Source organism: Pituophis catenifer, unplaced genomic scaffold (genome assembly GCF_029215685.1).
Source record: "Pituophis catenifer annectens isolate HBS135680 unplaced genomic scaffold, rPitCat1.0.hap2 SCAF_2, whole genome shotgun sequence".
Lineage (NCBI taxonomy): Eukaryota > Metazoa > Chordata > Lepidosauria > Squamata > Colubridae > Pituophis > Pituophis catenifer.
In genome coordinates, this window is record NW_027256882.1 from 255,364,098 (window position 1) to 255,381,363 (window position 17,266).

Genomic DNA, 17,266 nt, shown 5'->3' on the forward strand with positions numbered 1-17,266 from the left:
TAAGAAAGCATTATTGATAACTTAAAAAAGCTACAGCATAAAAAAAATATTCTTAGTACATATTAGTCAATGTGCAATATGAAGAATACCTTTTGTAGGTATTCCCAGAGAAAGTGTGTCCATTTGCTCACTTAATCTGCTAAATGGTTAACCGTCTTTAGATTATAGAAATGAACTCATTTATTTATATTTTAATTAATTAACTGATGAGCCACCTATATTGCCAAAACTGAAACACAATATATGTATATGTGTAAAATTATATCAAAATCTACCAATCAGCAATTTTTAAAAGAGAAGCAAAATAAAAAATAACCTTCATAAAAGTGAAGAGAATAATTGTCTCAGGCAAATTCTGGTTAAAAGCATAATGTTTGGAGGAAAGGAACTGATTCTCTTTTACAAGATAAATCATTACAAGCCATAAAGTTATATAAGGCCCTTCTGTATAAAAACAAGAATTGTCATCCATCTTGCAATAGGACATAAAATGAAGAATAACTGATATTTTAAATATGTTCCTGCTAAGTATGCCTGAAATCCACAAACATTCATTTAAAACTGCATTTCTCTATGTTAGACTTTAGGCAAACATTTTCAGGTCAAGAAATTTTGCTGGCCCCTATAAAATTGCTGCATGAATGGGTGGGATATATTATAGGTAGAATCAAGACACGTTGACCTATCTGAAGCATGAGTTTACATAAAAATCTATATTTGTAACTTGGTACTCTTTAGTGAAACTAGCTACATAAATCAAATACAAAGAAGCAAATGTATTCACTGGTCATAAACTAAAACAATCAGAATAGAAAAATTCAACAATTTATCTATACATACAAAATCAATTAAAATACAGTTCATTCCTCCATGCATACATTTTTCTATAAGATTACACATTTCCAAAATTATTAACATTTAAGCAATGTAAGGAAGCAGCATTACAATAGACCTATGAATTTAGTAAATAATAAAAGTGAGATATAAATAAATATTAAATAGTAATAATAATTTAGAGCTTGGATGGAGAGTGAAATCTTATCAAATTGAACTTACTTTCATCTCTTTCCTTTCTAAGCATATATTAGCACATATTAGCATATATTTCAGTCTATTTATTATTAACATACTTTGTTAATGTTTGAGAAATTAAAAATATCACAAGGTTCTTTGCCATGGGTAACACACGTGTATAATAAAATTGGAGGTTAAATTATTCTTAGTCCATTTAGAGCTACAGGTTGTCCTTGAACCCATATAAAGGTAAGCAACGATCAGCAGAACCAATTCCTTTCTGTATCTGAACTGGAAAATGTTTTTAAAAACAGTTTTTTAAAAAATTAAATAAACACTAATTAATTAATTAATTAATTAATTAATTAATTAAAGGCAGAGGAGTTAAGAGAAGGAAACAAACAGAAAGAGAGAATAGACATACCTGAGACTCTCCTATCAATTCTCCAGCTCTTTCAAGTACCAAGGACAGTGTTAATAAAACATTAGGGTTGGGAAGAATGATTTGGCTTTCATTGAGGAAGCGGACAATCCCATGTGGAGAGTCGCTCTTAGCAATAGTTATTTGGGTTACCAGGTGAAGTCCCAGAACCGCTCCCCCACTGGCACCTCTTAGCTGGATTTCAAACTGCTCAGCATTTTCTCTAATCAGAAACCAAAGAATGAAACACACTTTGTCATCAGAGTTACAACTACCCCATATATCACTGAAATATAACATCCAGTAATTTTACAGCTCATATTCATAAAAATCTAGTATTATTATTATACATGAAGTATTTAAAGTTGTAGATTAGGACAAAAAGAAGTAATTGATAATAGCACCACTAATTCTTCTAGAAAAAATATGTAGACATTGTAATTTAAACATCTGTCCTGGAAAAATAAGGTAAGCAATGAAATGCCATATGATTTAAATTTATTTTTTTAATAAAACAATCTTTTGTTTTGTAGTTTTATGGCCACTCTAATTAACTGTATTTATAGCAATAGCAATAGCACTTAGACTTAGACTTATATACTGCTTCATAGTACTTTATAGTCCTCTCTAAGCTGTTTACATAGTCAGCATATTGCCCCCAACAATTGGGTCCTCATTTTACTGACCTCAGAAGGATGGAAGGCTGAGTCAACCTTGAGCTGTTCAGAATAGAATTCCTGGAGTGAGCAGTGAGTCAGCCTGCATTACTGTAATCTAATCACTGAGCCACCATAGCTCTTATACATAATAATGCGACCAATGTTGTCTATCAAGTTTTTTTGATTTGGTTATGGATGCCACTGACTGCGAAATGTAATTCTTGAATAATTGTAGGGTAGTGAATGAAAAAAAAAAAAGAGCTTTACCTTTCTTCATCATTTATGATTAAAATGCTTATAAAACTCTGTATTTGGCCATGATGAAAAATGACTGAATTATTTGTAATAATATAATCAATCCCATCAGGAAGAGCTGAAATACTTCTAGATATGAAATCCGCTGTCACAAAACCATAACTGCCCAACCTTCGATATACTGGAATCATTATCCAACCAACATCTTCTTCCACTGAAACAAAACAAAACACAGGATGCATTACAAGGTCTTACTCGGGTATAAGCCTCTAAACTTTTAAGTAAGCTTCTAAGAGCCAGGAAGTTTCGTTTTAAAAGAGCGCAAAATTATAGCTGTATAAAAAGCCACAATTATATAAATTGTACATAAATGCCCTGTTATTCACTCAAGTTCATAAAATTAGATGTTTAGCCTGTGTCAAAAGTTGTCTACAAATATAATCACTGGGATACAATTATAATTATGGAAATTATATTTATCCTTGAAATCTGATAACTTCAGCTTGTTTTATATGTGTAGCATATATGAACCAATGTTCTTAAGTATATTGAATTGTATATGAAGGCTCCCCCCCCACCCCCGTCCCATACATTACATGGATATATTTAGGCCTATTGCTTCCTTTGCCAGATTCTGTGCTCAGAAGGACTGCCTTATTTACAGGCAGGTCCACAGTAAAGAAAGACAAAAACTATGTAATATATCTATTAGTTCAGAAAATGGAAAATGTAGAACTAGAAATGTAGAACTTAGAACAAAAGCCCAAACTGGCCAGAAAATCTAGTCATACAGAAACAGGTTAATATTATTAATTCTGGCTCCCCACTGAGTTTCCTGTGGGAAATTGCCAGGAAGCATTGAAAATTGGAGCTTCCTTCCTTCCTTCCTTCCTTCCTTCCTTCCTTCCTTCCTTCCTTCCTTCCTTCCTCCCTCCCTCCCTCCCTCCTCTCTCCCTGTTCCTGACTGTCTGCTTGCCAATTATCCCTCTATAATGCACTAGTATGAAAAGGAATAAAACATATAGAAATAAAAGTTGGAAATGTGATACAGAAAGAACATTATATTTCACTTAGTAGTCATGTAAACACATTCAGAAGTACTAGAAAGCATTATTCAAAAACATTTAACAACAAAGCTTGAATTTAAACTTGATGTTTTTTCTAGTAGAAATTTTTCCAAGACAATAAATAAAATATATTACAATTTTATTAAAATATACGATTGCCGAAAGCATAAATTTGGCTCACATTATAAAAGAGACACTTTACCTACAATAACAGACTGGGAAACCAACAGCAGCAGTGGTGGATTTCAAAAATTTTTACTACCAGTTCTGTGAGTTTGGCTTGGTGGATGTGGCATGGCTTGGTGGGTGTGGCAGAGGAAGGATACTGTAAAACCCCACTCTGGGGGAGGATACTGCGAAATCGCCATTTCCTCCCGATCAGCTGGGACTTGGGAGGCAGAGAATAGATGGGGGCGGGGCCAGTCAGAATTTTTACTACCAGTTCTCCGAACTACTACAAGTTTCCGCTACTGGTTTTCCAGAACTGGTCAGAACCTGCTGAAACCCACCTCTGAAAAGCAACAATGTAATATGTTTACTAAGGGATAATATTTGATTTAAATACCATACTAACCAGAAACAATTTGAATATTTATTAATAATTTCATGTAATCACTCACTAAGTACAATGGGATAATTTAATATTGTTATTTAGTTGATTGTTTTTAGTACTTTTTGTCGGGTTTTTTTAAAGTTCACATGCATTTGTTTTAATGATAATAATGATAAATAATGGTCTGCAGTGATTTAGAATTATTTCTCAAGATGATATGAGTCTGATTTTATATGCTCAATAAATCTTAAATACTCATTTAATTCATGAAATAAGGAATGTTATATTTTATGGGAATTGTTTTTTAAACAACAAAGTAATTGCAGCCCCACCTTTATGGACAGCTCACCCACTTACTTCAGAGCACTGCTTCAGAATTTCCTTGCAAACCACTGCTGTATGGAATGGTGATCTTGTGGGGTGATTCAGGGATTCTCTCTAACCCAGGAATTATATAAATTTAGGGAACTGAGCTTGCTTATTTGTAAATTGAAAATACTTTGGTCTGGAAGGAGCATTCTGGACTGGTCAGTTGGCCATCTTCACTGGAAGGGTCTCTGCTGGAAATAGTGAATTCTGTTTATTTACTGATTATTTTTATTTTCCATCCACTATACCTTTTCTCACTTTATTTTTTTTCTTTGCGGTTTGTTTCCTTTACTTCATACTTTTTTTCTTTTATTCAATTTGTGTTCATGGATCAAAATGCAAAAAGAAAAAAAAAAGAAAAGCCAATTTTATTGTTGTTTTTGTTTAAAAGCTAACCAAAACAAAAGAAAAGGCAGAAAGTGGTTAGTATTTTTTAGCCAGGGGAAGAATGTTTTTCTTGCTGGATCCTGAAATGTTTTAAAATAAAATAAATAAATGAAATAATGCAGTAGGAACTATCATACCTTCAAGACTTGCGTAAGAGGGATCAAATTCAATGATGCCTTCTGCATTGTCATTTTTTGATATAATGATTCTCATTACTGAAACATTTCCTATCTCAGGTGGCTGGTCAATTTGCAATCCATTTTCTTTTATTGTAAAATCAAAACCACTTGCAAAAGTATATGAAGAGAAAAATAATAAATAAATAAGGCAGTACATTCATGTCCCTATATGCTCTTATTCACTCATTATGATGGGGCTGAAGAAATGAATTTAATGCTTCTTGAAGTTCCGGCCATTGCAGAGCTCCTGCAGTTATGTGATCAACATTCAGGCCAGCCATTTACAACCGCCCTCTACTGCTGCCACACTCTGCTTGCCCATAGCACACCCACACCTGTGGAACCCTCTATGATACCTATGCCCACCTGTGGCACCCACCCCCGCCTGCAGCACCTACCTGCACTTCCTAGCACCCACCAACCATGTCACACTCCCAAGTACCTACCCACAGCCCCAATCCCCATCTGCGTTCCCTAGCATTCACCTGAAGCGCTTCCCTTCTCATATAGTTCCAACCTGCATCTCTAACCTGCCAACTTGCTTGCCTGGAAGTCCCATCTCTTCCTACTAACTCATATAGTCACAGTTACAGTGGCAATGGGAATACTGGGATTGGTGTTGCTAAGCGATGTGGTCACATGGTATAACACTTTATGACATCACTTAGTAGTGGAAATGCTGGTCCCCATTACTATCATAACCTGAGGAGTACCTGTAACTGACTCAGCAATAGCACCAAATTACAAGTTATTACTACTAGAATGAACCTGGTTTTACATTTCTGGTTTGCAGGGGAAATATAAGATAACATACATCCATGTTAAATTCAATTTTACTTTAGATCTTGATCACAAAATCAACTATGATACCAAGATTTTCTACACAGTATTTTATATTTAATGACTCTGGTCAATATTGTTCTATAAGATGGCTTTTGTTTTTTTACCTTCCCAGTAATTCTACTTTTGTAATTACTATTGAAAAATCCTCAGGACCTTCTGGAAGATCATCGTCATAGATTTCAACATAAATAGTTTTAACAGTTTCAGTGGGTTTGAAAATAAGCTCTTCTGAAGTCACACCAAAATCTGAGCCTTCCACTGCAGTACCATTCAACATCTTATACAAAAGGTGAATTTGCTTGTAAAATCCATGAGAACGGATAACTGTGACGTTTGCCTGTTGGAGACAATTTTGTTCTAAGATGAAATGAACCTTCATGATTTCTCTAAAGGTAAAGCACAGAATCAAAGAATTCTAGAGTTAGATGGGACCACAAGGATTCTAGTCCAAGCCCCTTCAGGAAAAGCATTTAAAAAATGTATGTTATTGAATTCTACTAACATAATTTAACTCTGATATCCATTTTCTAGTAGAGTAGAAAAACATACCATTTGGACTGTTGCAGTTTATTGTTCTTTGATCTAAAGTAAAACTCTTATAGTGTGTTATAAACATTGATTACCTTCAGCCAATAGAAGATATGCACATTGCAAAGTTGCAAGTGATATAATAGTACATATTTTATGTATTCATATTATGCAATGATTTGAAATTGATTCCAAATAAGGAATGATTTCAACTTTCATAAATTTAATTCCAACATCAATAACTTTGGGTGAAATTGGGGTCTGAAAATAAGTTGAGTATTAGGACAGTTTTGAACACTAGATGGTGTGCTAAGCAACTGCATAACCTTTCTCACCCTTACAAAGAAAATAATAACAACAACTTATTATCTTGCAGTGTATTTTTCAACAAGCTACCATATATAAGAACCATTCAAAATAATATATAAATATCAAAATGTCAGAGACAATTTGTATTTAGAAACTTCTCATAATATTATAAAAACACAACCTAATTAAAAACAACAATTTAGAGTCACTAACCAGGAAAATCTGTTAAGACATATCTATTTAATACACTACCAAAATTGCTAATAAAATCATCAATTAAACAAGAATTCATAAAACAATAAAAGATACAATTAACAATGCAATTAAAATGTGAAATTGGGTATCATTAAATCTTTTGGGTATTTTGGGTACTGAAAATTCAGCTCTTTATTGATATCTTTGGAAGCTTTTATGTAATTTCATTGGGGTTTATATTAGGCAATAAATCAATATTCAACTCAGTGAGCTATACATAGTCATCTATTTTCTTGAGTTAGGTTTATTTTTTGTATCAAACTAATAGTAGAACATTAGTTTTACTCTTATTTTCCCCTTTTTTCATTTTGAAAGACTAGAACTTTAAAATAATAGATAAAAATACTGAACTTCTCTAACAATACATTCCTGTAGACAGAAATAACACTGCAAGCAGAATTGTGGTCTTTGGCTATAATAAAGGACTGATGACTACTGCATGCTAAGCTAGAAGTCATCATTAACTGGGAATATCCACCAATTACAGGGCTGTAGGATTTGCTTCTCACTTTGCCTTTGCATACCCACTGCAAGTCTACAAAAGCAAAGTAGGAAGTAAGTTAAATGTGACCATCATTCAACATCATCAGAGCAACCTCCTGCTCTGCTGCAACTCGTGATTTGATAACCACTGCTTTAAAGTACTGTTAGCATTGTTGTTTTTGAGGTAAATGCTCTGAAATGCTTTGCAAAGGAAAAAATATATAAATATATTAAAGTATTAAACAAAATTCTACTTGTCAGCTCTCTTGGTAAGAATTAGATTTTATAGTTTTAACCAGGTCCTTAGCAACTTCCACTATATTTTGGACTGAAATAAATGTATTTTTAAACCAATATGTAAAACTTGCCCATTGTCCAAAGATTACTAGAAAACTAAAAGGCCGTATGTTTTCTTTTTTGAGTCCCTCATGCAATATCCCCACCCCAATATAACATGAAAAATATATCTCAGAAACTTCTCTGGTAAACACAATTTAATTAAACAGAGAATAATTGATATCTAAATTAAAATAGAATTAAAAATAAAATTAAATATTTGGAACACTTATTGTCTTATAGTCCTTGGCATTAATCTCCAAGACAGAACTTAAATCACAATGTATGAAAAGCTGTTCTAATAAATTAGGATTTAAACTCTGCCTACCCAATTTTCTTCTTCTGTTGTTTGCAGTACTTCTTGAGAAAATGTGAATTGTCCATATGGCAAATCACTAGCAGCCATTGTGATATTTGCTGTTTTGGCTGCCTCATCTATGATTCCGCCATTGCTAATACCAGTCAGCTGAAACTGATAGTGTCGCTTTTCTTCTGGGATATCATCATCGAGAGCCTAGATGAGAGTGAACACATTAAGTTGAAAAACATACAAAAATATTCACTATGCTACGTGGAATAACAGATATTTGTTATTAAGTCTGAGTCAAGTTATATAGTTGAATAACAAGATCCTCTAAGGAAAGGTAAATTGTCAAACAATAATGAGGCAGTATAAGGTATAGCAAAAAGTTCCTTATCTTAGAAAACCAACTGTCACAGCAGACATAGTGCTATTATCTATGGATGATATGTTAACATTACCAATACAAATATGCTGGCAAGACTCTCTACCAGTGCTGCACTGCACCAGGAAATGCATAACAATATTTTATGTTCCTCTTTAAAAGATTTCTGAGTTCCTTTAAAAAAAAATACCTCCCAAAAAATCTTACCAAAGGCAACTTAAAAGCAGTAACACATAAAATAAAGTCAAGCTTGAAAATTTAAATAAATAAATATGACTCAAATCATTTGGTTAGTAGTGATCAAACTTCACAAACTGCAAACAAAAATGTTAAAAAAAGAACAAAGGACTTCCATTCCTAATATTAAAGTTGTACTTGTGTCTCCAAGTCAGCACTGACTACTGGAAACAATTTATACCTGAATCAGTATAACAGCAGCAGACTGCTGATCTCTCATGGTGACAGTTCCTGATACATCAGCAAATTCCTTTTGATCAGGTGATGTTATAATCCAGGAGATTGTGATTTCTCCAAAGATCCCTGGCCCACGAACTAGACTGCCAAAAAAATAAATGATCATGTTTAAAATATTACTCGGTATTGGTCCAATACCATTCCCAGATATCAAGTACAAATACTTCAACCAATTCTGCACAGTTTTCTTCTTTCCTTCTGAATAATAACAAAATAACTTGATATTTTTCTAAATAAGTTTACTGTATATTCAACAGCCATATCTAAATTTATATGAATCAACCATGAAATATAAAAATATTTTGTTTTATTTGTATTAATAATTCACACGTATGATTTGCAGTTGTAAACCACCAATTCTACAGTTTTCTGATGGTGTTTTGTATTACAAGATATCACTGGAAAGAACTTTTCCAAAACAATAATATGTTGTGTCATGAGCATATTAGGCCAGATTTTCTTTAAAACTGCTACATTCTCTCATCTAGCAGGATAGTTCTTATTTTTACCAAAATAAAAAGGTACTTTGGAACATATGCAAAAAAACCATGTGGTATCTGCCTACATCTCTTTAAATCAAGCATGACATTTCTCAGGCTCATATTGTAGTTGCTTTAAGAAGCTTTCATCCTTTCAAACTTTCATCCTGAAGTTGTTTTAAAAGTATGACTTGTATAACTTGAATGATCCATATGCTTCAAACACATTTTTCCCCTCAAAAGAGGTAATGACCTCAAATATGCTATTTTAAAAAAGAAATAAAGACTGTAAAAAATTAAAATAAATGTAATTAACTTATATTTAAATATTTATTGGTAATTACAATAATTAATTTTTGAAATAATTAGCATTATCCTTTTAGATGTTAATGTAAGACATTCTCAACAATTTTGAAGATTTTATACCAAAACATGTATAGATGCCAATGAATTTATAGGCATATTTTCTTCCTAGCAACTACTTAGCAAACCTCTACAGTTATTTTGGCAACTGTCAGACACAAGCAACCAGATGTTACTTATAATTACATTCTGCCTATTATATAGGAATCTTTCCAGAGATGCCAGTCTTCACCTGGGAATAGATAGATAAGGTTTATAGAGATAAAGAAGGATCAATTCTGGACTCTTTGAGGCTGTGCAAGGATTTGAGGCTAGTTCTGTACTTGAGGCCTCCCCCTGCCTGGCTGTGCATTGCCCATCATCAACATTTTTGCCTTCTTTCTAGGATTGAAGAGAATGTCTGCTAAAGGTCATCCAATTGAATTTGTGCCTAAGGCAAGACTAGATCTCCCAGTCTCCATGATAGCCTGGTGTCTACAATAACTATATCTGAGTGTCCCTCTGCATGCATTGTACATAGTTGTTTTTAGAAGCTCTATACAGGTACTCCCCGGGTTATGAGCGTTCCCTTAGCAAATGTTCAAAGTTACGTGATAAACACCCCCTAGCGTTTATTAACAAGTCCCAAAACTACGAATCTTGCAGCACCATGGCAGTTGTTCCCCTTTAACAACTGCAGTGGCTCTTCAACATTCACCCTTCAGAAGCTCCATTTCGGCCAGCAACGTGCCGGGTGAGGCCTCTGGAGCCCGAACAGAGCATTTGGGTGGGGGGAGAGATCCACCCCACCCACCCCCGAAGCTCTATTTCAGCTGGCAATGTGCCGGGCAAGGCTTGCGGAAGAGGGGCATGTGGCTGAGAGGCTGGGGACTGCTTGGTCGATCTTCACAAGGTAAGTGACCCAGTGCAGCAGGTTGGGTGAGGGGAGAGGGAAAGCAACTGTGGGAACATGAGATATTTCAGTGGGTTGAGGAGGTCTTGAGTGGTTTTAGGCAAGTGGCCTGTTCCATCACTAGGCCCCCCCCATGGCCTTCCCCACCCTGAAATACCTGTGGGGGAAAGGAGGTTCAAGGTACGAGATTCACTCCCACGAATCCTCGGATTACGAATGGAATGGGCAGGCTCCATTACATTCGCAACTCAAGGATTACCTGTACTTAGAATTCTTTATGATAAATGGGAAAATTTACAATTATTTTATATATATATACCAAAAACTACCAAAGGATAAAGGAACCAACATTGAAAACCTGGAGCATTTTAATGACCCTAAAGCAGATAATTGCTATCAAGACACACCTTTAGAGTTGTGGTTAAATACTTACACAAACTACAAATGATTTTTACAACGAAGATACAAAATTCAATTATTGCCTACCTAATAAAAGCAGTTCCATTATATTTTCCTACGGGTTCCCCAATCAGGACATGGGTGGATTGTGAAGCTAATCCAACAACTCCAGAAGCTCCTTGATCTGCCAGTATAGTAATAGTTGCTATACCTATAAACATAAAAGAGATTGCCAATAAAAGTTGATTGATGCTAGATTTTTTTTAAAATCATAGCACAAAGCAATAATGATAACTATTACATAATTACATGTTTTCATTCTATTCTCAACATATTACCATCAAGTTCTTTAAAAAAAGTAAATTAGCAAAGTTCCATTATTAACTGTCAATATTTAATGATCACAATTGGATGGTTTCCAACTGTATTGGATTAGTCTCCCAATATACCTACCCAGCATAATCAATGTTAGCTACATTCAGGATACAATACTATATTTTTATTTGGAAAACTAATTCAACATATGTTAATTACCAGAGCTATATAGTTGTTTATTTTTAAAATTTCTATTCTGCTTTTTCTTCAGGATCTCAAGGTGGTGTACATATCATTCCCTTCTCTGATTTTGTATCATACAACAAAAGTCTTGTGAATTTGGGCTATAAAGTAGTGACTGTTCCAAAATAAACTAATGAACTTCCATAGTTGAAAGTGGATTTATAACTAGTTCTCCTCATTCTAATTGAAGATGTTAGTCATTACGCCTATAGGAACAACTTCTCAACAGGCCAGATAAAAACAGCTAAAACTACCGTAATCTATATGTCTAGTTCAGAGATGGGTTTCAGCAGGTTCTGACCAGTTCTGGAGAACTGGTAGCGGAAATTTTGAGTAGTTTGGCGAACCGGTAGTAAAAATTCTGACTGGCCCCGCCCCCATCTATTCTCTGCCTCCCAAGTCCCAGTGATCAGGAGGAAATGGGGATTTTGCAGTTACCTTCCCCTGGATTAGGGACGGAATGGAGATTTTACAGTATCCTTCCCCTGGAGCTGGGTGGGAATGGAGATTTTCAGTATCCTTCCCCTGCCAGGCCCACCATGCCACGCCCACCAAGTCACACCCACAGAACCGGTAGTAAAAAAATTTGAAACCCACCACCGGTCTAGTTTATTTCCAAAGCAAAGGACAGGTGAAACTGTCCCTTCTGTCCAAGGAGTAACTTCTAGTTATGCCAATTATAATTCGTCTAGTAAGGTAACTAATTTTTCACAGAATCGTAGAATTATAGCACTGGAAGGAACCTTGGAGGTCTTCTAGTTCAACCTCCTACCCAAGGCAGGAGTACTTATAACATTCTGGACAAATGTTTGTCCAATCTTTTCTTGAAAACTTTCTGGTGATGGAGCACCAACAATTCCAGGAGGCAAACTGTTCCATTGATTAATTCTTCCCACTGTCAGGAAATTCCTTATTTCCAGATTGGATTTCCCTCTGATGAGCTTCCACCCATTGCTTCTTGTACTGTCTTCAGATGCTATGGACAATAAATCATCCCCCTCTTCCCTGTGACAGCCTTTCAAATATTGGAAGATAGCTATCACGGCCTTCCTTGGACAGCACCGACGTTTTTGAAAGATGCAGCACACTGCTGACTCATATTTAAGCGCTGATGCAGCAGGACACCTAAATTCCTCTCACAAACACTACTGTTAGGCCAGATACTGCCTGTTTTGTACCTATTCATTGGTTTTTCCTAAGTGCAGGATCTTTTCTCACTACTGAACTGCATCTTGCTGTATAGGGCCTGATGTGGTACTGTCTATCCCACATTGTTCTATCTTGCCAAGCAATAGTCTGTGGTCTACTTTATCAAATATCTTACTGAAGTTTAAGATTACTATATCCACAGAATTTCCTTGATCCACTTTTTAAATTTAATTTAAATAATGTAACATAATATAATAAAGTAATTTAAGTCAATTAAAACCTTGTGGGTGGGAGTGTGATGTAAGAATTTAAACCATTATTTCTCTTCAAATAACGCTTGTATTTGAGACATAAAAATCATGCAAATTCTTTCATTATGGTTTTGTTAATTCTTCCACAATAAATCTACTTATCAAAAGCTTGTTCTTTCTGTTTGCAGTACAGTTGGGCACTGAAATATTGGAATCAAAGCCAATATTCAGGACAACATTCAGCATCTATAGTTGAAAAACAATCTTAACCTCAACCTTTTTTTTCCAAAGCCTCAAATAGTAAATGTAACTAGTTAGTAAAAAAAACCACCTCTATTTAAGAATTAAACACTTTTCAAAAATGCTACCATTCCGATATAGTACAAATTAATCTTTTAACATGGGAGAACTTGTGAATAAAGTCAACAAGCCACATTCCCTGTATTTTCTTTATTTGAATCTAATCATGGCATCCCATAGTTTTCTAAGCACCGCAGATAAAGGAAAAAAATAAAGGTAATTAAACCTGTCTGGCATTGCTGCAATTACAGCTTTGGATGCTGTTTTAAATGAGTGTGTTTACCATTTACAGGTGATATTTCTGTGTTATCAGTAGACACCAGATGAACTGAATAATGTTCATCACCTTCCAAAACATCATCTTGAATTGCATGCAAAATTATGGTTTTTTGACATTCCATCTGCATAAAATTGGAAAAGATTATTATATATTTTAGAGTTATAATTTGGTTTACTGAAAAAGGAAAACTTAATATTAAATGAAATTGAAATCATCAAATGAAATTAGTTTCAAAAGAGGAAAACACTAAATTAAATTAATATCTTTTAGGAGATAAGCATAGAATTTTAACCCTGTTAAGAAATATATCCAGTGGGCAATGTTGTTAAACAGGAGAAAATCACTAAAACATAGGGGAAAAAAATAAGAGCTTTTCTCTTAGGATACTAGAGTCATATCAAATTCATAATTGTATATTTGCATTTCTACTTTCTACATGTGGCTAACAGTGCAAATATGTTAGGTTCACATCAATATTTTTTATTTGAATAAATCTGATAGATTATTTAATCACAGAAAATATGCAGTTTTTAAAAAATTATTTGTGAAATGAATTTATTTGTTTGTTTGTTAAATTTATTTGCCACCTATCTTGCCATGGGGCTACTCAAGTCAGCTTACAACAATAAAAAGAAAGAAATGAAGAGAAGTGCAAACAAAACAGAAGCAAAATAATAGAACAATGAAAAGGAAAGCAATGAGAATACATAAAATATGACATATATACATAAGCTTGAATTAAAATAAAACAATAAATAATAACACAAAATTTAAAAAGTAAGGTGGAAAAAGGGGCTGTACCTCAGAAAATAAAAGAGTACCATTGAGAGGAGTGAGATCATAGCTAGCTGACTCCTCAAGTTTCCAAAGAATCTGGACTTCTCCTTGGCCTCCTGAACTTCGACTTACAGTAAGAAAGACATTTGCTGTGGGATCATGTATTGACTGAGGTTCTTTCACTGTTACCTGAAACAAGAAAAGCATTGGTATTAGGGAGACCAATATTGAATAACAAGCAAAATATGTCAGTGTTGAGCTTCCTTTATGTCTCACACATTGCACTTTTGATCCATTGCTGGAACCAGCAGCATACCTGTGAGTACCTGTTGCCAGAAACTGCCAACAAGCAGGAGAGATGCACACATGCAGCCTCTCTCAATAAAAGACTAAAGAGGATCTTTGCATAAGGGACTTTCTCTGTTTACTCATATTCCCTTTTTAAAAACTGTAATGTGGCAAATGATTTGATTCAAACAAGCAGTCATTCAAAGAAGCCCATTAATAGCAATAGTTATTGCACAGTGCCCAGAGCTGTACCATAGAGCGGTATAAAATAATTGTAGTACATAAATAATGAAATAAAGTAGACTTTGTGACCATTTATTTTTTCTTTTGGTTTTTCAAATAAAGCCTACAATTATAAAGCAATCCAATTGTTTCTTCTATATCCTTAAGAATTATAAATTATAAGTATAATAAGTAAACATTGAGTCTGTTCAGTATAGTACAGTGACGTTTTCATGTGAACATAAGTATCTTTCTTTTGTTCCAATTAGTAAACAAAGACTAATTTGAGGATGATTCAAAATATATTTATGTTAGAATTCTACCTACAAATTGTGTTTAATTATCAAACATCCTCTTTCACAATAAATTCATTAACAAAACTGTTATATATGAAAAGCTATAGTAATAATTCTGCTTCCAGGAGCAGCAGCATTATTTATTCTCTTGTCCCATTTATCACCTTCATGTGCAAACACAGGTCTATCTGTTAGATAAACACGATCACTTGATAAAACAACTATTGCATACAACATGTGGTATCACTTCTGCTAATCCAATGTGAGAGTTGCCAGCTTTGAAACCAACTCATGTGGAATTTATACTTAAACTCCTAAAAAAATATGCCTAATCTCAATTTTACTTTTACAATCAATTGTTGATACTTAGAGGTCCTTAAAATAGCTTACACTTCTTTTGGTATCCCAATTATCAACAGAGCCTGCCAGGGAAAAAAAGAGTTTTTTTCCTGCACCATTTTTTCTAGATTTTGCTAAGTGGCTACTATTATACTAAGTAGAACAGCTCCCCTTATTTAAATCTGAACACAAACACTAAGGAAGGATGGATAATCTACAGTGGTGCTTAGATGTTGGTGAATTCTTTGGAATTTTCAATATTTTTCTATACACATGATCTAAAACATGATCTGTTTTCCACACTAGCCCTAAAACTAACTAAAGAAAACCCAATTAACAAATGAGTCAAAAATTATACTTGTTCATTTATTTATTGAGGAAAATTATCCAGAGCTACATCCCCCTTGGGATAGGGGAATGGGATAGAAGTCATGTAAAGAATCTATAACTGTCTGTTCAAAGCGCTTAAAGGAAGTTGATGTGTATACCATTGTGAAAGCTGTGAGAGAAAATTCCCTCACAGTTGCTGTGCCTATTAATGGCCTTTGGCTTAGACAATTAAATAAGCCAATCAGAGAGCAGCTCCTGGCTTTGAATCTCCCGAGCTTTTCTATGCCCTCCCCTAACTGCCACTGTGACAGTATAAAAGAAGATGCTTGCCAGCAGAACTTCTCTTCGGAATCAGAGGCAGAGCTGAAGTCACTAAAGCCTCTTCCTTCTGAGGAAGAAAAGCCCAAATTCCAATCACATAGAGCGATTGCACCAGAGAGCTGACAGGACACTTAAGAAAGAGAATGACATCTAATATTCTTTTTGAATAGACCTTGTTTTATTTTATGTAAATAAAAACAGTTTAGTGTGAACTGCTCGTGAGCTCATTTGTTCTAGTAGATTGTAAAAGAGATAAGGTTATGGTCCATTGAGGCCCCCTCCATCACAAAAGCCTTTATACATCCCCTCCTGAAAATATTCTGTACCAGAACCTGGATAGTTCCTAAAAATCAATTGCTCTGTATATAGTCATGTGAAGGAGAATAACATCTGGTTATCTACATCTGATGCAATGAAAAATATCCAACATTATATGTATTTTGAGATTTATGGAGTAGTTTTAAATAGACATTTTGCTTTCAGATATCTACTTGGTGATGTATATATGGGTTTTCTCTCTCTCTCTTTCTCCCCCCCTCCCGCCCTCCCCCCCCCATGCATTGGATGAAGTATATTGTGAAAACATGTCCTCTCTTGGAAATGTCTTGGCTAATTTCAGCTGCTTATTATTTATATCTACTACCACTTTTGTTCTTATCTAGATTGGGACATCTAGCTGGACATATCTATCTATTAAGGTTTGCAATTGCAAGTGATCAAAGGGTATATGGCAATAAATATACTATCTTACTTTCACTTACATGTTTTTCTTCAAAGCTGAAAACTCCAGCAGGTGAATCATTTGGTGCAATAGTAACCATCACCTGCACATCATCACCTAGTCTTGCAACACCTGTCACTCTGAGTAAGGTAACAGTGAACATTTCCAAAAATTCAACCTCATCATCATCTATGATAGTGATCTCTATCACTCCTGTAACCTTAGGAAATAAATTAAAAATAAAAACAAAGATGAAATAAGTACCATGAGCATGCTCAAGCTCAAGTCATTTAGATTTAATTGTGAGGCAAAATAGAAATGGAAATGAAAATCCAGGTGAGGTGGGCAATATATAAATTTGGTTAATAAATAAATAGATAAAAGGAACCTCAAAGAAGACAAGTCTGGCATAATGCATATCATAAACAGTTAAAAACATACCACAAAACTCTTTTACAAAATAGTCTCCACTGTCCTTTAAAG

General features: G+C 34.4%; 1 protein-coding gene across 1 annotated transcript in view; it reads right to left on the minus strand.

Annotated features, from left to right (window-relative positions):
* Positions 1-17,266, minus strand: part of ADGRV1 (adhesion G protein-coupled receptor V1) — a 303,011-nt gene that overhangs the window by 142,712 nt on the left and 143,033 nt on the right. The window contains exons 58-67 of the mRNA XM_070935769.1: positions 16,824-17,003; positions 14,291-14,455; positions 13,493-13,610; positions 11,039-11,162; positions 8,763-8,901; positions 7,987-8,172; positions 5,852-6,084; positions 4,863-5,011; positions 2,362-2,563; positions 1,439-1,658 (exon numbers count right to left, since the gene is read on the minus strand). Of these exons, the coding sequence (XP_070791870.1) occupies positions 1,439-1,658; positions 2,362-2,563; positions 4,863-5,011; positions 5,852-6,084; positions 7,987-8,172; positions 8,763-8,901; positions 11,039-11,162; positions 13,493-13,610; positions 14,291-14,455; positions 16,824-17,003 (1,716 nt within the window). The remainder of the gene's footprint in view (positions 1-1,438; positions 1,659-2,361; positions 2,564-4,862; positions 5,012-5,851; positions 6,085-7,986; positions 8,173-8,762; positions 8,902-11,038; positions 11,163-13,492; positions 13,611-14,290; positions 14,456-16,823; positions 17,004-17,266) is intronic.